The sequence below is a fragment of the Stegastes partitus genome, unplaced genomic scaffold (assembly GCF_000690725.1).
Source record: "Stegastes partitus isolate 25-593 unplaced genomic scaffold, Stegastes_partitus-1.0.2 Scaffold5, whole genome shotgun sequence".
Lineage (NCBI taxonomy): Eukaryota > Metazoa > Chordata > Actinopteri > Pomacentridae > Stegastes > Stegastes partitus.
Window position 1 is genome coordinate 524,380 of NW_007577736.1, and position 21,230 is coordinate 545,609.

At 39.9% G+C, this 21,230-nt stretch overlaps 1 protein-coding gene across 1 annotated transcript in view; it reads right to left on the reverse strand.

Annotated features, from left to right (window-relative positions):
* Window positions 1-281: 281 nt before the first annotated feature.
* The window catches only part of slc2a1b (solute carrier family 2 member 1b), a 23,325-nt gene continuing 2,376 nt past the window's right edge, over window positions 282-21,230 (reverse strand). Inside the window, exons 2-10 of the mRNA XM_008279514.1 lie at window positions 11,522-11,617; window positions 7,186-7,346; window positions 6,259-6,499; window positions 5,959-6,121; window positions 4,969-5,156; window positions 4,697-4,801; window positions 4,253-4,354; window positions 3,937-4,140; window positions 282-3,288 (exon numbers count right to left, since the gene is read on the reverse strand). Coding sequence (XP_008277736.1) covers window positions 3,088-3,288; window positions 3,937-4,140; window positions 4,253-4,354; window positions 4,697-4,801; window positions 4,969-5,156; window positions 5,959-6,121; window positions 6,259-6,499; window positions 7,186-7,346; window positions 11,522-11,617 — 1,461 coding nt within the window. The 3' untranslated portion in view covers window positions 282-3,087. The remainder of the gene's footprint in view (window positions 3,289-3,936; window positions 4,141-4,252; window positions 4,355-4,696; window positions 4,802-4,968; window positions 5,157-5,958; window positions 6,122-6,258; window positions 6,500-7,185; window positions 7,347-11,521; window positions 11,618-21,230) is intronic.

Genomic DNA, 21,230 nt, shown 5'->3' on the forward strand with positions numbered 1-21,230 from the left:
AGCGGGTTAGGAAGTATAGATGAGAGGTGGGGACTTCAATGATCTGCACATTCTAAAGAAAGCAACAATGGGACGTTAAATCAAAGTCATTTTAATGCAGGATGGGCTTATTTGCACTCTTAGATATTAAACTTTGATACACAGAAGCAGGTTTTTTTTAGGGTGTAATCAGTAACCAAAGAAGGATTTTATGTGATATGTCAGTGTTGTGTTTACAGACAAGTTGTCGCAAGTATGTTAGTGCAGGTATAATTCAAAGAAAAGTCACAAACAGACCGAAAAACCTTCAAATCTGTATGCACGATTTCTTTTATTCAGCCATTAAATCATTTACGGCACCATCCATCACAATTTAAGTTTCCCCAACAGAGGAACATTCCAACATCATACACACAGACGTTTTTTATTATTACAAATATTAGAATATGCTCTGTGAACTAAAATGAAAACGCTACTAAACGCAATCCTTACATGTAAAATCTGAAATAAAATTATTATAGTTATTATTAGGCCACAACAACATCTTCAGGTAACAAATCAACAGGGAGGAGAAGGCAGTGAGGAATCTAAATGCAAGGAGATGTACAGCACTACAGTACTAATAATTTATCTATCAAAAAAAAAACAAAAAAAAAGACTGCAAAAAGTTCAACATTATATAAATTTGGAGTGGGTGACGCTGAAGTGCGTTACATATTTACATCATCTGAAGTATTTAGACCGCAAACCCATGGCCACAGGCTACATTAAAATTCAATGCCCAAGCAGATTTGTGAATCTATGTGTATAAAACAGTTATATATGCAGTAGACATCAGCATGAGGGGGGGAAGTGCATCTTTTGGTGCAATTACATGATTTTGCTGGTGAGGATATGTGAAAGGCACAGAGAGTGGATGTTAGAGCGCTTTCCAGGATGGACAAGGTCACCCATCCAATGACAAATGATGTACTAGAAAGATCTATCATATACAACAACTGACACCCAATTATGGAATGATTAAAAGGTTTTTGTCTGCTGGGTTGGATGTGGATCGATGTCTTCATCTGACTACGAATATCACCGTATTAACTCACAGTTGGCCGGTGCATGCGCGCAAAACGTCCGTGTCTTGCTGCAATGGATACAAACAAATTCACACATTTCCGTTTCAAAAACATCAAGCAATTCGTCAGCAGTACTTCAGTCTCTCTTTTGTAACAAAAATTCCACACCGTGAGCAAAAAAAAAAAAAAGAAAATGACTGGATCAAGCTCAGTGTTTGTTTCAAAGAAATATCACCGTGAATAATAAAGTGCTGCTAAAATGATAACGTTCCTCAAACATTTAAAGAGAAGACAGGTTCAACAAGTGATACAGCAGTGATTGACAGCGATTTGCAGCCAGGGGAAGTGATGGGTTCCTTCACCAATTTGGAGTACTGTTCACGGCCAAGAGGAAAAGACACAATACTGCAGAGTTTAGTACTTAAGGCAAAAAAAAAAACAAAAAAAAAACCCCAAACCAAAACAAGCCTTGCACCGCAGCAACAACTTTCTACTTCCTAGGACACATACGCAGTGTAAGGCCAGCCGGGTGTTTGACCCCAGATGGGCAATAAGCACTTTCAGGATTATTGAAAACATTCCAAAAGGCTGACATTCATCTTGGTCCACATTATGTCTTCTTCTTTTTATTTATTTATTTATTTTAATTTTTCTGAAGATGCTTTGTGCTAGTCACAGAAAAACAGCCGTTCCCGATTGTGTGAAAAGACCCAGACCAGTCACTTCAACAGACTCTAGTGGCTCCGAAGGTAATCTCAACCGAGAAATACTCAGAGAAGAGAAGATCCTCCAGTGACAGACGCTTTCCGTCTAGATCAGCCTGTTCTGACCTGAAACTGTTCCAAAGCGATAAGGCTCAAAGGCTCAGGAGGCGTGATTGTTTTAAGACGGGCACTGAAACTTAAAAATGTTCCGATTTTCCTTTTGTTTTTTTTCTTTGTGAGACAGATATTTGGTTTCGTGGCTTCTTATTGTGAGTGTGTCTTTAGCTCATGTCATGGTAAAATGGATGGATGATTTATTTAATCGACTTCACTGCCGAGTTCAGCGCTCTGGTACTGATCTGTGCAGATGCAGTTCCCCGATTCAACTTCAACTGTTGTACTGCTAAAAAGGAATGGTGTCAAAATACAGGAATGAAGAATGGATTTCTCTATATGCCATCTGGATATGGTTGTGTTTTTATGTCCGAAAATATGATGAAAAAAAGTCATTTTCAGTATTCAGCATGTCTTTTCTAGCAAAAACAAAAAAACAATAATAAAAGGATAAAATAAGTAACAAATATGTATAATTTGTGGAGAGTTGATCTAACAAGTTTCATTCAAATCCTCATCCCATTACAACAACATATCACAGTTTGTGTACTGAGCAACTTTCTCAGACAAAGGAACATATATAACTTATTTCTTTTCAGTGGAGCAAAAGGTCCTTTTTTAAAGGCAGTGCCCCACCTGGTGGAGAGAGACATAGTGAAGCTGTGCAGCATCTACAGTGCTAAAGTCTACAGTAATACAGCATTACAGTATGATCAGTTTTTTTTTCAAAAAGTATTTTTGTACAGTGAACGTTTTTCTACAGCTACAGCGCTCCTTAACCAGATAATGACAACGTCCCTGTACGGTAACAGGCCACAAAGAACAGAGTATAAGCACATAACAGTAACATATTCAGTGAAAAAAAGGTATTAAAAAAGGGTTGGTTGGTTGATTGATGCAGACACTCCTTTTCCTTCTTTAAAAATATCTTTAAAATATTATAAACCTTCCCCATCTATCCTCAACTCCCCTCTCCACGTTTGCCAGGCGACACAGTGCCCATCGAGTTCTTGTTTTCTTCGTGTGACATGAGAGGAGCAGCAGAAGACGTCATGTTGGAGAACCACACAAGTCTGTTCTGTGTTTGGTGATGACGACCGAAATGTGGTGACAGTGTGAAAATTATTCTACTGGTGGATCTGTCTATGTCTAGTCAGCAGACCCTCCTCGTTCGCCCTCGGTCTGAGAAAGAGTTTTTTGTTAGAAAGTTTAGAAACAGTCGCTCAGAGCTGAGAATCGGCTCCCAGGCTGTTGAGCTCCTCTGGCGAGTGCTTTTCTCCCCCCGTGGCCGCTGTCTGGCGGAAGCCAGCTGCAATCTCGTCGAACGTCCGGCCCTTGGTCTCTGGCACTTTGAAGTAGGTGAAGACGAAGAACACGAGCAGCAGCACAGTGAAGATGACAAACACATAGGCACCACACAATTCCTGTGAAGAGACGCAAGAATAAAAACAGTCATTCAGCGGCGTCCTGATGGGGTTCAGTCCTCAGATGATCTGACAGTGAAGATGTAAGATGGATTAACTTGTTTCTTTTAACATGTACATCTGGGAGATAAAGAGCAAAACAACATTTTAACAAAGACTTCTGTCCTTCATAGTAGTTTCTAAGATGCTTGTTGGCTTGAACTTTAGTATCACACGTGTGTATTTTAAAATAATTATTAGACATGCAAGCTGGTCACTATTACTCAGGAAGGCCATCTAACAATGTAACCCTATGAACCTCAAAACCTGCCTTCAGGTTTAAAGGGAAGATACCTTTAAAAATTGCCAAATTCACTCCTGTTATTAGATCAAGAAACTGTGAACACAGGAAAAACTGTCAAATTTGTAACTTTTCGACAGTCCTTGAACTTATCTTGTGACTTACAGCTTTGTCTCGAAAATTAACCTAATCTTAAAGTTGATATATTTCAGCTAAATTACTTTATTACATTTGCTTCATTTTAAAATTTACAAAAAATAAATAGTTTGCAATGAACGTACAATGTGCATTCTCATCCTGTGCTATGTAACAAAACAAAGCTCAGTCTAGTCACAAATACTGCAACGTGTTCTTTTTCTTCTGCTTACCTCTATGTACTGGAAACCCATTCCCACGATGAAGTTGGCAGTCCAGTTTGAAAAACCAGCCACAGCGATGGCTGAAGGCCTGGGTCCCTGTGAGAACAGTTCTGCCACGATGAACCAGGGAATGGGACCCGGTCCAATCTCGAAGAACGCAACAAATGCGAAAATCGCCACAATGCTCAAATAAGACATCCATTTGAACTGTTCCTATAAGAATACAGGACAAGAAAAATGATTTTTAAAAAAGATTTAACATAATAATGGCAAATGCTAAGTCTTCTAAGGCTTTGAAACTTTTTTTTACTCAAGTAAAACCTACCAGCAGAGCCAAGGCGATAGTCATGAGGACGGCAGCTCCAGCCATTCCCAGCAGCCCCAGGAGGTGCAAAGACCTGCGTCCTGCACGTTCTACGACAAACAGCTGCACGGAAAAAATTACCAGGATAAGGAAAAAGGTCAGTGCAATGCTACCACATAATACACCACGGTAAATTATTCATACTCTTTAATGTGGCTTGGATATTGGCTCCGTAACTCACTTACTGGAAAGAAAAATACTCTAGTGCATTTACAGTAAAGATCCTCACACTTGACTGTAAAATAATTTCTTAAATGCGCAGCGGTACAACTCAAACTGAGTATTTTCTATGACTGATACATCCGAAAACAGCAATAAAGAATCTTGAAAATATCTCTATAACCCCATGTGTGTGACACCTTTTCATGGTTACTTCACTTTGAAGTTGTAAAACTGTGTACTCACCGACACCACGGTGAAAGCTGTGTTAACTGCACCGGCTCCGATGGTGGCATAGACGGGCTGTTGAACTCCAGCTTTTTCAAAGATACGAGTAGAGTAGTAGAACACCTAAAAAGCAAGACAGACACAGTTGACATATAGTTATGTTCAGGATGTCTTCTTGTATTTCTGATGTAAAAAAATATAACATTTCTCTCTGGTTTCTATGCCTTTTCTTTAGAATCTCACTGTCTTCCGAGGGAACAGAAGAATAATGCCGGGGCCTTGAAACTCACAGCATTGATGCCAGACAGCTGCTGGGAGAGCTGCAGGATGACAGCAATCATGAGGGGCTGACGGTAGAGCGGTGAGCGGAAAAGCTCCACGATGGTCACCTTCTTCTCCCTCATCATCTGCCGGCTCTCCTCCTTCATCTCCTGCATGTCGGCGCTCACGTCTGTGGTTCCCCTGAGCTTCTTCAGCACTGAAACGTGTGAAGAAACACATCAGCTTTTGACACGTTGGACTTCAGTGCTTCAGTAAAGATAGTTTTCAGTCACAGCCCCGGTGCCTATGTACATACGTGTATGTACATATGTTTGTAAGTGCTGTATTTATACATATATATGCAAATATAAAACTGGCCACTCACATTGATTTTATGTATTTATTGTTCATTTGTTTAATAAGTTCATTAATTGTTTTTATTTGTACCTGTTTTATTATGTCATTGGACGTTTTAGAAGCCTCCTGGAATCTGTGATAACTCTTAAAAGTCTGAATTTGAGTTTTTAAAATGTCACTTCAAAACTTACCCTGTGTAAAAAGACATGACTAATAAATTAAAAAAGAACTTAAAAATTGTGCAAGAAGTACTAGAGTTGACACTACTTGGGTTTTATTTATTTTCAGGCTCATACTGTTCTGTTTTTTCTTTTCTTTTTTCTTTTTTTTTTACATCTTACATCACCCCATTACTGCCTTTTTATGTGGGCTCTCAACATGCACGCTCAAACGAATGGATTAAGCTACAGGTGCTGCTTTTACTGAACTCTAAAAATCCAGATTTATTAAATGTGCAATTGCAACATGGACAAACCTGCAAAACAATTTAAAGCTTGAGTTGTTTTTAACCTTTGGGTAATTTAGGTTTTTTAATTTCATTCTATTTAACTTCTGGTTGCACTTGTTTGGTCCATTTTTTTTTTTGTTGTTTTTAAAACTTTAATGCACTAATTTATGTTTTGGTTTTACTAACTTTGTCGTGCGTGTGTGTGTAAACTCACCAGTCTTGGCCTTGTTCTCTTCGTTCTTGTTGATGAGCAGGAATCTGGGGCTCTCGGGGCAGAGAGGCAGCAGGATGCACTGTATCACGGCAGGGATGAATGTGAAGCCTAAGAGTAACGGCCACAAGTCGGCGTTGCCCATGATCACCTCCAATCCAAACACCTAGAATCAACCCAGACACTAATGAGCCACCTGCCCAGCAGATGCGCACAACATATCAAAGGATAGCATTACAGCGAAATCACTAACTGCCACTATGTATGCTCGTAAATCCACTGCAACAACTTCTGTTCGCCAACCTGTGCGACGAGGATGCCAACGACGATGCCCAGCTGATGCAGAGTGCCCAGGGCTCCTCGCAGGGATGTTGGGGAAACCTCACCCACGTACATGGGCACGAAGCCCGTGGAGAGGCCGGAGTAGAGGCCAATCACAAACCGGCCGATGATGAGCATTTCCCAGGAGCTTGCCATCTTGGAAAAACCCATCAGAATGGCTCCGATGAAGGCCAGGACGTTGGCCATGAGCATGGAGTTCCTCCTGTAGACATCAAAGAACAAGATATGGTTACATCCGAACATTTAAATTCAGACAGGCTCTCTGCAAAACTTCACAAACTTCACAGACCTGCAGGTTAGCACATCCCAGCACATTAAACAGTACATCATATTAAATCACATAGAACTTTTCTGCTCTGATGTTGCTTGTTAAGCTGTACAGCGTGTGCTTTTTGTGTTTCATGTAATTAAACAGTACCTTGACCCTAACCATCCACTCTGAGTTTGTAAATCCATATCTATTGTGTTTACTCCGACACAAGTTATTTTTAAAAGCTGTTTTGTATCCACATGGCAAAATCTTCCCAAAATCTATGTCGTCAGTTAAGACTCTATAAAAACCAATATATCTGGGGCGCCGCTATAGCTCACCTGGTTGAGCTGGCGTCCCATGTGCAGGGCTACAGTCCCAAAGTGGAGGTCATGAGTTTGAATCCCGCTCATGACCCTTTCCCACATGTCCTCCCCCCATTCTTCTCCCCCACTTTCCTGTCTCTCTCTCTCACTAACACTATCCAATAAAGGCACAAAGGCCAAAAAAATAACTTAAAAAAAAGCAATATATCTAAGACAGAAAGGGTCACATTAAACTACAACAGCTCATATTCTGTTCACTTTTCAAGAGGATTTTTTTTTCTTTTTCTAGCAAGTATGTTGTTTATTGTGTACCTTCCCAGGCGGTTGACAAAGAGTCCGACAGAGAACGAGCCAAAGATGCCACCCACAGAGAAGATAGAGACAGAGATGGACCAGATAGCTGTGAGGGAGCCTTGAGAGATCTCTTCCGTATAGCGGTCCCGCCACGTGTCATTGATGAATTGCTCAATAATCTGGGAAACACACATTTTGTTGTTATTGTACAAAAAAAAAACATAACAGGCAATATGTTGTGAACTAGCTTTGCAAACAGGTTTTCTCCCTGGATTGCAAATAAGATCCCGTTGTACCACACTGCGTGATTAAACACAACTACAATTCCAATTTACAAACAGAATACGTTTCTTGTAACAGTGCTATATAGTCACAGTCAGGCCCACACATGGTGTCGGCTGAACTGTTCCTGTGTGACCAGCTGATGGCAGCACTGTACAATCATTGCTGACAACCAGGAAGTCGAGCAGCCACCAACTCAGTGTCAAGTTTCTTTTCCCCTCCCACCCTACGTCACACCTCAGCCCACTGTGTTGACAAACACGCCCAGGAGAGCTGGTGACAGGGCTTAAGTAGCAACGCCTGTGTCTGTTTATGTGTGTCACAGTGACAATTCACACATGATTCAGAGAAGGTCACCACCCTGTCTGCAACCTTCCACAACTCTGTGACTTCCCCAGTATGTGTATGACTCCAACCACCACCATCAAAACCGGATGTTAGCTGGTCTCTGGCACGGAGTAACGTTCCCCATATTTATTTGGAAACACTTGGCTGTTAACTTAGTGCCAGAGATCTTCATGTTCTGGAGCTCAGAGATGGCATGCAGACTATCACTTGTCAGAGACTTTTCCTATGGTGGTTGGGTACATATAGAATGACATGCTGACAGTGTTAACGCAGAGCTTGGGTCATACTCACTATCAACTTACACTCACAAGACCTTGCTTGGTGATATCACAAGTATGTTATCATACGCTGCACTGTACCTCTGACCTTCATCCCATCACACGTACCCTTTGAAAGATGCTTTATTTAGAAGAACTGATCTCTCAGTTTGTACACGTGCAGGCAGCAGCAGAATGTAATTGAGTATATTCACTTCGGTACATATGCATTTGAAATGAGAAATATCTAACTCCATATTTTATCCACTATAGATATTTCAAGTACATTTAATCATGACCTGGGTGAATGAGAATCTACACAGGCCTAGATACATTTAGCTGACACTATTTTAGTGATTTTTCTTAAACCTGCATTTTATTACTACCTAAATGCACTGTATCTCATGTATTTATGTATTTAAAATTTGACAGGACAGTGTAGTGGTCAAACAAGGGAAGACAAAAGGTCAAAGAATCTGTGACACAAGTCCTCTGAAATCAAACTGTGCATATCGCACATGCGCCAACTCATGATCGGGTTGATTATCACCTTTTAAGTTGATATGATGAACTTCTTGGCATACAGTTGTTGACTTGCACATCCAGCATTTAAGGGGCAGCATCATCATTCATTTGGAGTGGAGTGGAGTTTCTGGCCACACAGTAAGTCATTTTCATCTATTATTCACTCTATTTAGGCTCTGTTTTTGGTCTATACCAACTCCTGAGGCAAACTGAAATCTGATTCTTTAGCTGCCAAATTCTCCAGCTACTTGCTAACTGTGCTTCTTTGCCGTTTGGTTCTGGGCAGATGGTGCACAGTGGGTTTTTAGAGCTTTGTCACTGAAAACATCTGCCCGGTGTGGCCGAGAACATCTTTAGGCGGAGGCTGCAAGTGAACTCAGACAGTAAAGCTGTCTGCAGAAAGAATGAGCTCTGTAAACCTAAAAAGAATCTGCAGAATCGCCTGATAAATCTGCATTATTATTGCTACAAGCAAATTCTTCAGTATTGTTTTCATGGTGTAATTCTAAACACAGACATTATAAGACCTTATAAGACAACGGAGACGACATGCCATCTAGATGAAAACTTGCATGACGGACCTTGAAAAGTTACATAATTGTTTTGTGTTCTCTCCGCAGTCTTACTCTCAATTGACTGCACAGCCCAAACCACCAGCTGGCTCTAACCACACAATGAAACAAGCTGTCTATTCATGCTGTCAGCTTGTCAGTGGTGCTGGAGCTGGCAGGTGACCAGATTGTCAAGGTAAGCACAGTGTGAAAATACAACAATTTCTTCAACACTGAACAAGTGGCAGCTTTTCCTACACCTGGGGATCAGTTTAATTCTTTTTTTTCACAAAATGTTCTTGAATAGAAGCAGGCCCAAAAATATTTTGGAATACATATGTGAGGGACACATACCGGGTATTGTTTCAGGAGGAACAACCTGAAAAGGCTTCACAGAAAAAGCCCTGTAGTTACATGAATTTAACTAAGCTCTGACTTCAAGTGCTGATCTGTGGAGGGAGGACAGGATAGATAGAACAAGGCCGTTGAAAAGTGCGTATCTAATCAGAGATGCTGTAGCACACAAGGCCTGCGTCACCGGCAGCAGCAACATAACTGCAGCCTTTATCACAGAGGAACTGAGGAAAAGAGGTGCTGGTGATAATCTAAAGTGCTGCTGCTATTTAAAAGCTTGTTTTCCTTAAATTATAACCTCAGAGGTCATTATAACAGAGCATTAGGAGCCTGTGTTGTGTAACTTTTTCTTCTTAGCTACTTGCATGTGACATTGCCTAAACCGGAGCGTGTCAGTGAGTGTGTGTTGGTGTGTGCTGGGCCCAGGCTGGATATTCAGGAGGGGATAAAGAGTTCAGAGGACAGGGTCACACTAGCCCAGTGTGTTAAAGACCACGTATTCACCGCCTCTCCCTCAGTCAGCAGCCCCTTGGTGAGCCACTCACAAGGCCCTCAGCGGCTGAGAGTGACGCTAAACACGTGCTGCTGTTATTATGGAGAAAAATCTGTACAACACCAGCAGCTATAATGTTCCAGACGCAAAATACAGGATTACATAATGTGAAATATGTGTAAGTCTTGATAATGTTTCAGCAGGGACAGACTTGTTAAGCTTCACTGATCAGCCGATAAGCAGTCAAGTTAAATAAGTAATCTGATTATCTAAGTAATATTTTAAGCTAAGAATGCCAAACTTTTACTTATATTCAATGAGAAGATTTGACACTTTTCTTTGTCTTTTGTCAGTTTAGACAAACAGTTTTGGATTGTTGGTTCTCCTTGCACTTGGGAAACTATGGTAGATCTTTTTGCACATTTAATTGTCTTTCACATTTATAGAAAAACTATTATTGATTAATTTAAATAATCATACAGCAATCATATCTCTTAACCAGACTCATATTACTCCTATGACCAGACTACTATTTTAATGCATGTTAATTTCCGATCTTTACCTTTTTTCAATCACACATGAGGGAATATATCCTGTTTTTCTCTGCTTTTGTGCAGGTAACTGATGAAAGCTGCTCTCATTCATAATGGGTCTGTCATTTTGAAGTCCAGGAAAGCTTTAACAGTGTGATGATTATGAGCAGTTCAGGTGACAATGAGGCTGTCCTCACAGCAACTGTGACTGTAGATCACTGAGACAGTCAGCCTTCAGCACACTGAGGCCATCGCATATATCAAAGGTAAACACAAAGAGCAGAGCTCTGGCCTGTCTGGCGACACACCTGTGACCTGTAGAGAGACCAACGCAAACTGAGCAGACAGGAGTTATTTACACGATGTAGACATTTCACAGGAAATGAGTTTCTTTGCTGTAGCAGTCTCTTAATAAAACCTACCGTAGAGTAACTCCTCGGGGGCATAAGATCATCTTTTCTATTACCCTGTTTTGTTATGGGGATAGGTGACTGTCTACCTCCTACATTTCATTTCTTTGAAAGTTCATTATCTAGCTTTTTGCAGTCTGGTCAGTGTCTGTGTCCATTTTTGGGCACAGACACTCTTTTGCACAGTCTGGTAATACAGATGTCCTTGGACGTGCGAGACCTGAACGCAGCTATTATTATCTCACCTCTTAACCCCCACCCTCCCTGCTCTGTCCTGTGAGAGTGAACAGCCAGTTCTGGGAGCAGCTTGGCCGAATGTTTCACTGCATGAATGACAGCTTTACACACTGCAGAAGCTGCAATACTGCATCTCAATTGGTCACAACAACCCTTAACACCACCTTGAAAACAGTCTTTGAACAACACGTATGCAGATCTAGTTATTACGTAAATCTAAAGGCTGTAGTTGTGTTACTAATCCTCTAAAATAACAATAATGTTGAACCAACACCTTTTGAAAACAAAAGCTAAACACTGTATAGTTCAGTCACAGTTGTTGCATCATACTGGGATAGTGAATAAACAGAAGAGTATAACTCACTTTTTGAGGGGCATTGATGACACCTGTGTTGTAGCCGAACTGCAGCGAACCAATCACAGCCGCCCCAACGCTCATCATCAACGAGAACGTTATTTGCTGCAAGAGAACAGAGTGCAGAGGAAGCGTTGTCAGTAAAGAGAGCTGTTAGACCAGTTACTCAACATTTTTTTGGATAAACACAACCAGTCGTCCAAGAGCTGGGATGGGTGCAAATAAAAGCTGTATCACCTGTCAGGCTGGACAATAAGTTTCACTTTGTCAGCAATGTCTACTCATATCAGTTTACAAAATCAAGATAAAATGTATTTTTGGGACAAAGCATTCAGTATCTTGCTCCATCTCTGACTGTGTCCACCCCCCCCTCGCAGTTAACCACTGCAAATATCTGACTTAAAGAAATGTCCAGACTGGCCAGCCTCTAATTTTATCTTCACCACACATTTGTTATAATGCACAAGGAAGGAACTGTTAAAAACATGTTAAAAATACCTTGAAGATGCTAGGTAATGCAACATGGTGAAATTGGAATGTACAGAAAAAGAAGCTTTATGACACATAAAGGAACAGGATTCGGAACAGGATTCAGACAAACAGGAAAGAGATAGAGCTTCAAGATACATTTCTCTAGCCGTATCTGTTGAACAAATTGATAATGATGTGATTTAAAAAATGGACAAATAGAGGTGTCTTTGTTTATCGAAGGTTCACTGGACACGCGCATTACAGTATCAATGAATATGAAGCATTATTCTAAGATATAAAAATTGCACCGGCGTATATGGAAATAAAAACTATGAGGTCACTAATAAACTATACTAACTGTTTCAAGCGGTACGTTTATGGCGATATGTGGGGGTAAAACGTAGATTGTGCCGTTTTACAATCAGTGCATGTTTTCAGGTCTCCGGTTATCCGGATAACTGAGCAAACCTGTTTCTTGAAAAAGACCCAGGTTTACTTACGTTATTGTCTGTGGTCCTGTTCCTGTTATTACAGAGTTCATTTTCAGCTTGATCTCACAAGAGCCCAGTAGATTAGTAGAGATTTTCCTCATACCAAAAAGTTAATAAACCAGCGCAGAGTATGTCGCTGTCTATTTCCTCGGGGAAGAAGCAGCCTCAAGCCACCATCTACTGTTTTGTGGTCGTCCATCCAAAGCTACCGTCTTTTCTACGTTTACTAACCGCACATAAGATGAGATAAGATAAGATAAGATAAGATGAGATAAGATAAGATAATTTTTTTATTGATACCCATATGTAAAAGTTGGGATGTATCATGTACATGAAGCGACTTTTGAGAGTTTTATAACCTGAAAACACGTACACCATGTTTGATATGTATCCGCCAAAGATTGCACGTACTCCAGGTTAAATATGGAGCAAAGCAAACACCAGAGGAGTTTATTGTTTATTGTTTCCTTCTTGTCTGGATGATTAACATGGTGTCTTAAGTCCCGTGATTCACACTAGATAGCTTCCTCATACTACTGCAACAACAGACTTCACGAGTGTAGACGTCACTTCAAAGCCTCCTTTTTTCAGTTAATATAGAAAAAATGAGCAGAAACACAACATCTTGTCACAAAAAATGTTGAATTGAATAACAACAGGCACAAATCAACATGAGTACCTTAAATCCACTGACTCACATGAGATTACTGATCTGCAACAACTCATGTTCACTCTGCTGATATGTCTGAGCAACAAAGTAATCCATCTATGCATTATTAATTAGAATGTCTATTGTGAATTTTTCAAACTAACAATAATAAAATAATGTTCATGTTTGTAAACAAGCAACAACTAGTTTTTGGCCATTTAAGGACCACAACACCGACACACTGTCACCTTTTAGGATGATATGCAAGATCAGGTGCAGGCTGACAGGGGTTTATCTCAAAATCTATTCCTGTTCATCATGTGCAGCTTTTTTAATAAACTGCAAAAGACCAAGTGCTGATGGAACAGAACACAGTCCTTTCCTTTTTCAGCATAGTCTTTTTTTTCTTTTGCTCAGCTCCAGCTTGGAGCAGCAGAAGGGAGAGATTCCATCACAGTTAGGCTGCTAAAACACAGAGAGTAAACATTCTGGATTTACAGACTGATCGAATAATATAAATAAGATGTAAGAAAGCAAGTCTCTTGGACACAAAAATGTCACAGAAAGCTGAACGATGTATCAGACGCCACCTTGTCTCCACTGATGACAATTCTGAAGAACTTCCACTTTGCCTGAGTCTCAAACAAAAACAAGCGTCGCTGGATGACTTGGGTTCCTACTTTTTTGCACGCCACATTTACAAACAAGACAGTGGAGAATATTAGACATACACCTCTAAGCACTGTACTAGGAACACCCTGCTTAAAGTACCCTATGTACTACTGCAAATTTCCTGTTCGACCACATTCCACAGGTGTTCTACTGACTTGAGATTTAATGACTGGGAAGGCCACTCAAGTCCACTTGCATTGTAACGTGGTGTATTATGATGGTGCAAGTAGTCATCAGAAAATGGTAAACTGTGGCAATAAAGGGGCATACATGGTCAACAACAATCAGAAATGCCGAGGCCTTAAAACCATCACTGACTGAAATTAAAGGGCCCAAAGTGTACCAAGAAAACATTCCCCCACACCACTACAACACCACCATCATCAGCCAAATTGATGCCAAATTCCTCCAAAATTGAGATTCACCAGAACAGGCTATTTGTTCAGTCTTCAGATGTCCAGTTTTGGTGAGCCTGTGACCGCCGCAGCCTCACATTTCTGTTCTTGTCTGACAAGAGTGGACTTGGTCTTCTGCTGTTGTATTCGCCCCACGGTTGCTGTTGTAAAAAGGTGTTAACTGAGGATTTCTGTCAGCTCCAACCAGTTTGGCCAGTCCTCAAGGCGTTTCCATCCATGTAATATCATGTCATACAACAGCACCAGTAACCACAACAACAATAGTAAATATAGTTGTTGTCACACGTCTCTGACAATGCCAATAACAACTCAACATTGTAAGAATCCAAAATGTGCAAATTTGTACTTTAGTGTCTTTAGACGTAATAAGAAAGTGGCCAAGGATTGCGTGCTAAAGTTTTTTGACAATTATCAGTGCAATTAAAGAAAAAATAAAGATACGGATATTTGTTTAACTACATAATAATAACTACATAATATAAATAATAACTAAATAATTACTTCCTTATTAACAAATTGCATTGCTGTATTTATCAAACAGCACGTGGTTCTAGATTACAGGTCTAAGCTCCAGTGAACCGCTCATAGTTTATATGTTCAGCTTGTTAGCGAACAGTTGCTTATTCACCTGTCCAGCAGTTATGGAGCAACATTATCAGTCATTTGGAGTTTGCTTGTGTCCATTTTATTAATGTAAATCCAATATTGTCAGCTCTTCCTGCTGTTCACCCAGCCGAGGGAAACATCTAGTGAATCTGCAAATTGTAAAACCAAAGTAGTGAGCTGAAAGAAGCTAAGATGTTTCACAGAGCTGAAGGGACAAATTGATTATGGCAACTCTAAGCAGGCATTCTTTTTCAAAGTCTAAGTTGAGCCTCCAGGCTGACTGTCAGGAATTTTCATAAACCTTCCAAAGAAGAAGAAAAAAAAACGAAAAGCCAGCCCCACTAGGTTTCATTAAAAGGACTATGGAAGGACTGGGCATGCTCCTCTTTAATATCACCAAAGTGCTGCAAGCTATTTTTAAATAGCAGCATTGTTTGTGACAGAAGTAGCCTTGGTTGGTGTAAAATTGTTTATATGCGGTCCAAAGTTCCTCCCCCACGATGAAGAGGGACGAAAGCAGGAAGACAAGGAAGAAAAAAACACTTCTGTGGGGTTTTTTGAGGTTGGCGATCCAACCCTGTTCCATGTGAGAATAAAAAAAAAAGGGCTGGCTCAAGACATTTAAAGACCCGCCTTCCCCTCTGAGCCAATAGGATCTCTTGTTATGAGGGTCATCAAGTCCATATAGGGACTGTTAAGGAACAGTATGTAAACACATGTACACACAGTCTTTTCAGCATTGAGGGCTGCTGGGGTCTTAAAGGAGCCACGCTGCCAATGAGCAGATTGACCACAGATGATGCCATTATTAACAAGGAGCTGCACGAGGTTTCAGCGAACCATCAGCTGGTTTTTACTATAAACAGTGAACTCTTGTGGGAAAAGTCCTCACTTGTTTGAGTCTCTCTTCCTTTTGGGAATAGCTGAATTATTGGCGAGAAAAGCTTCCTTAAACGTGGATGTTTGAACCCAGCTGCAAACAGCTGTCTGTGACAAGTGGGAATAGCAGAGTGAGGTCGAGTGAAATTAAAAACTCCTCTTTACCTTTAGCCTACATCCCCCTCCACCTGGCCTCAGCGCACACGTACTGTTTGTACAAGCCAATGAGTTGTAGCCCAACATACAGTAAATATTGTTTTAAATTGATTTTTGATCGAAAATTATATGTGATCCGCATGTTCTGAATAAACAGTCATTTGCTTTTAAATGATTACACGTAAATGAATCAATTCAACTAAAAATGCCAGCAAAACCTATGCTGCCAAATGGTATACTAACAAAGTAGATGGCATCATTGTGGTTCCTCGTGCACAGAAACAAGAAGAGCAGCATAACAGACGACTTCCTCAATGAACAATGAAATCACACCCAAAACAACTATTTTATAATCACAACCTTCAAACCGCCACAGGTGACCAGTCCACCTCTTCTGCTCCTTAGCTTCAGTTAACGCCCAGTAATGCAGCTTTTAACTGTGTTTACACTTCTTTTGTTTTGTGTTTTGTGACTGATTACCGGGTGGTTTACAAGTGCCTGGCATTTAACTTCAAAACGTGCCAATGTACGTGCTGAGTGAAGGTAGTATCTCTTCCCTCCTTCCACAAATTTACTTTATTTAAATGCACCCTGGATCCAGCCATGCAAAAGCTCCCCCTTTGCATGTGAAGCATGATGCAGGGAAATTCATGCCTAGTCATGGCGGTGGTGAACAATAAACACTGTTGTTGGTAGCTTTGGTTGCTTAGCACCAGAGTACCATTGGGTTAAGGTTGACACCAAACAAGAATGGTGAACTGGGAGCTTAGAAAAAATTGATCTGTGCCAACATTTATACATCAGGTCACATTCAACCATGTTATTCTTTTTCTAAGTCATATAGACAAACCATAGACACTTGATTAATGGTAATAACGTACAATAAGGAAATAAGGTAGAAGTCAGTTTTCTCCTAATTAGGATATGTGCCACCACAACAGGAAATATAAACCCTTGTTTAACTATTAACACTTGAGTCAAGCCTTATCCATCATCTAAGTGCTATTTAAACATGAAATCGCCAAGATTCGTTTACCAAACAGCTTTCTGCTAACTCTACAAGCCCAAACTTGTTTTACAATTCAGTCTGACTCTTTGTTTGGTTAAATACATTGACTAATGATTAAACAAAGTGACCCTAAGAAGGAAAAAGTGGCTTAAGATCTGACAAACAAACCCAGTGAACACAGGGATGACGTAAATTCTTTCAAACCGGCAGGCATCACACAAAACTAATTCTTTGAAGGAAATGAAGTTTGGTTGAAAACGAGAACGTCAACAGGAAATCCAAGAGTGCCGCAAACACTACTCTGAAGTGAAGCCAATGACTTGCTTAGAATAAAGCAACAACGAGGTAGTCATTAGGTATCGTAGCTGTTTAAAAAATATTATACCGTTGAAAATGCAAGTCGGTATGTGGAAGAGGAAAAGTATTACGATCTTTCACTTGATAAGAAGCACCAGCAAAACAAAGCATAAATACAAGTAAAACCTGCTGACTTGTAGCAACCCATTATATTTTACAAAATTTATCGTGGCATTTTTATTTTTCCAGTTTTATTCTGCAAAATCTTTACCAACTATTGCCATCACATACATGTAGTGAGTAAAAAGTACATTATTTTCCATATATGTAGCAGAGTAGAAGTATCAAGTAGAATTACACAGAAATACTTCAGTAAAGCACAAGTACTTTAATGAAATAATTATTGCCACAAGTTTGCTACAGTTTCTGTTTTGCAGTATGCATGAACTCTTCCGCTGTGTCTTCTACTTTTCAAACAATAAATAAAATACATTTAGTTGAAGCAGTAACGTCAGCATTGCACATGACAAAGTACAAATATCAGGGCAAACATCCTAAAGGCAACTTCCAAAAACAACCAACAAGGTCATTTTTGGAGCCAGCAAGAGTGGAGGAGGCTGTATTATTATAAATGAGAGATATCTCATCTGTAATGAATTATCAAAGTTTCTCTTCTTGACAACCTCGACAAGTCTCTTCCAGGTTATAAACATCTGTCTTACTGCCATGAAATTTAGTGCCTCTCAGTTTTGGAGTTTTACTGTAACACGACTCGGATTGTGACTCATCATGTCCGGACTCATAAAGGATTTCCTTGAAAATGCTGTTGACAATAAAATGAAAGCAGAAGCATTTCAGTTCTCTCTCTTGCCATTGTGAGCTGGGTTGGCAGTGGCCTACGCTGCTACCATCACGTCCCTCCTAACGTCACCTCACGAGTCTCAGCTTACAGCTGTGGGGAATCCAATATGAGCCCTCCTCCCAAAGCCTCGTGCCCTCACAACACATCCTGCTCTACGAGGACTGTTTCCAAATAAAGGCTGTTGCACGTTTTAGTCTCTACAGTATACAACAAATGAATGACCAGAAAAATGCCTGTATTGTTGAAATTATTAAAGTTTTAGCCCAGAAACTAACAGCACAAACTTCTTGCATGCTATCCATGATATTACACTTAACATGTTTTATGTAGTCAATGTCATTGTTATTTATCAAAAGTAACTGAAATGCTGATAAATTGCATGGCCTAATAAAGGCACTACATTTCTGTTAATAGATACCTTACTTAGGTTTACACTGGTCAAATACTTCCTGATGCAGATAAAGCAAGGGGAAGTATCCCAAATCTCAGCAGTGGTTTTGGGAATAAAAAATGTAATGATGACACACATGACATATGACACACAGAAACACTGTGTCATATTACAGTTGTGTGTCCCGGACCTGAATGATTTGTGGAAAATATTTAAGAAAAATCTTTCTGACAGACATTGTGATTTAATTTGTAATCTATTTTTTTTTTAAGTCAAGCTTAGGCTAATATTTATTGAATAATAGATTTAAAGATTGTGAAGCCACATGAGATACAAGGAGGATGAATTTGTAAAAACACTGACAGTTTAAACCCAGGTTCAGACGCGATGCATAAGGTGTAGACTAAATTGCAACCTTTTCAACTGCACTGTTTCAAAATCAAAATCTTGTTTTGAAATCGATTAATTGTACAGGCCTACTAATCACAACTGAAAAGTGTTTGATGTGGTGTGTATCAGTGAAACTTCAGTTGGTCACAGTGTGATTCCATAAAATGTATTTATTGTCCGCCCCGATATTTAGGATTGTTAGTGTTACTTGTACAACGATAGGATTGCTGAGTGATTCTATTATTCATAGCGACCAGCAACTGCTCAAGAAAAAATGATCAATAACAGTACATTTAAACAGGGCACACAGAAGAGTACAGAGGTAAAGAGTGGAATAACTTTACAATTCTAAGATTGAGGAGTAAAACTACTTCAAATATGAATATTTGTATCTATTTTAGTGCTGGCAATGAAAAGAGTCAGAGGTGAGAACAAATATTTCAATGCTGAACATAAAAGTCAGTTCTGATTTAAGCTAATTTCAACTGCAAAGTGATGTCAAAAGAGGACGAGGGGGATGCTGCAGCTTGACAGTCATGCAAACAGTGACCAGAGGTGGGGATCAGTGGACTACAGTGTGCGCTAAAGAAAGTGAATTAAACATGCACTCTTGCCTCCCTGTTCATCTCAATTAAAACCCTCCTAGATCTCTTAATCCCAACTTTTGCAGCAAAGCCTCATTATGCCTCATTATAACATGGCTGACAGTTACATTACAAGACACGCTGAAGGGAGGTAGTCATGCAGAGGAAAAGTAAATCTACTAGACTGTCTTATAAAAAAAAAAAAAAAAAGCAATAGTTGATGGCTGAAAAGGCATAGGATGAAGAGGAATTAAGTCGGTGCAATTAAGGCTGTAGAATGTGAGGTTGTTATTTGGCTCAGGACTCTCAATCAAAGTCCCTGCTGTTGAGGCTGTCAGGAATCAAAAGTTTCATTTAAAACAGAGCAGGTCAACTGTATGCTTGGCCCCCAATTAGCATTTTTTATTCTTTGTAGATGAAAATAAGTCCAAACCAGTCCACAAACAAACCTCTTATTCAGATTTATGCTCTCCAAGAGAAGCTGTGTGGGCGTTTATTAAAATACAGCTGCACTGAAAAAAAAATTCCATTCAAAGGTGAGCAGAAATTATTGAAATGAAAAAACAATAAAGCAAAGCCGTGCAAATGTGTACTTTTACAAATGCACAGTTTATAAACCTTGACCAAGACTGCACCTTAGGGAAACAATAGTTGCTGAGGCAATGAAAGCACTGAGCATTTAGGCTTCTCTGAATTTATAAAAATCAAACTTTAAATCTCCCACTTCTGATGCTACATTAGCTGCTTCTGTGAACCTGAATCACTTGATAATGACGTACTTAATCTGCAAACACCTACACAGCACTAAGTAGAAGTCGGGTATGAAAATCCCGACCACGAGATGTCGATTAGCTTGTGCACAACCGCAAAGACACACAAGCAGCTCAACGCCGCTGCAAGCAACAAAACACAAACAGGGAGCAAGCAGCCTGGGAAGGAAAAAGCTCAAGTCTTTAACGTGAGTTGGCAACTGTGTATTCCCTCAGTGGGCTCTCACTCTCTCTGGAAATGCCCTGAGTCGGTGTCACAGTGGAGAGTGGGAACATTGAGAACTATTCCCATCACGTCCGCAACAAACCTACCCAGCTGACAGGCCATGATAGCACAGAGTGCACAGCGAAAAATAGTGTGGGGAGATAAAACGGCGACAGCTAGGGAAACATTTTCTGACCACCGTGTCAGACTGAGCTGCCCTGTTTTGCTCCACTGGGATCAGCTGGTCTTCCATCAATAAGAAAGTAGGAGGGGGAAGAAGATTCTTTTGCGCACATGCATCGGTGTTCTGCATGAAGACAGTGACCAAAAGCCACACGAGGACGGAGACGAGACTATCAAGCAGCTGATAAGTCATGTTTACTTCCTGAAAAATTTGCATCGCATTCTGTAACTAACATTTCAGTACTATAGCAATGTAACAACCCACCTTAAGATCTGCATACCTACAAGTAGAGGAAGTAACTAACAGTTTTTCTGTTTTAGATATCTTTGCTTGGTTTCACATTCATCAAGCAGAATGCTAAACATGCTTCTTACAGCCTCTCAAATGTGAGAATTTGATGCTTATTTCTATTATTAATCACTGCAATCTGATAAAAAGTGGATGTTTTAAACCAACATATTCAGAATCTCAGAACTAATGATGAGCATTTTGCATTATTTTCTAGCTTTGAATTGATTAACTGACGAAATAATGAACAGATTAAACAATAAAAATTACTTTAAAATGCAAGCCCGTGATCACTTGACAAAATACTATGTGTTAAAGATTAAACTGCCCAACAGCATGTTAAGTTGTTAAAACTGCACACTGCAATGTTTCTTTCATTTTAAATCCATCCATCCATC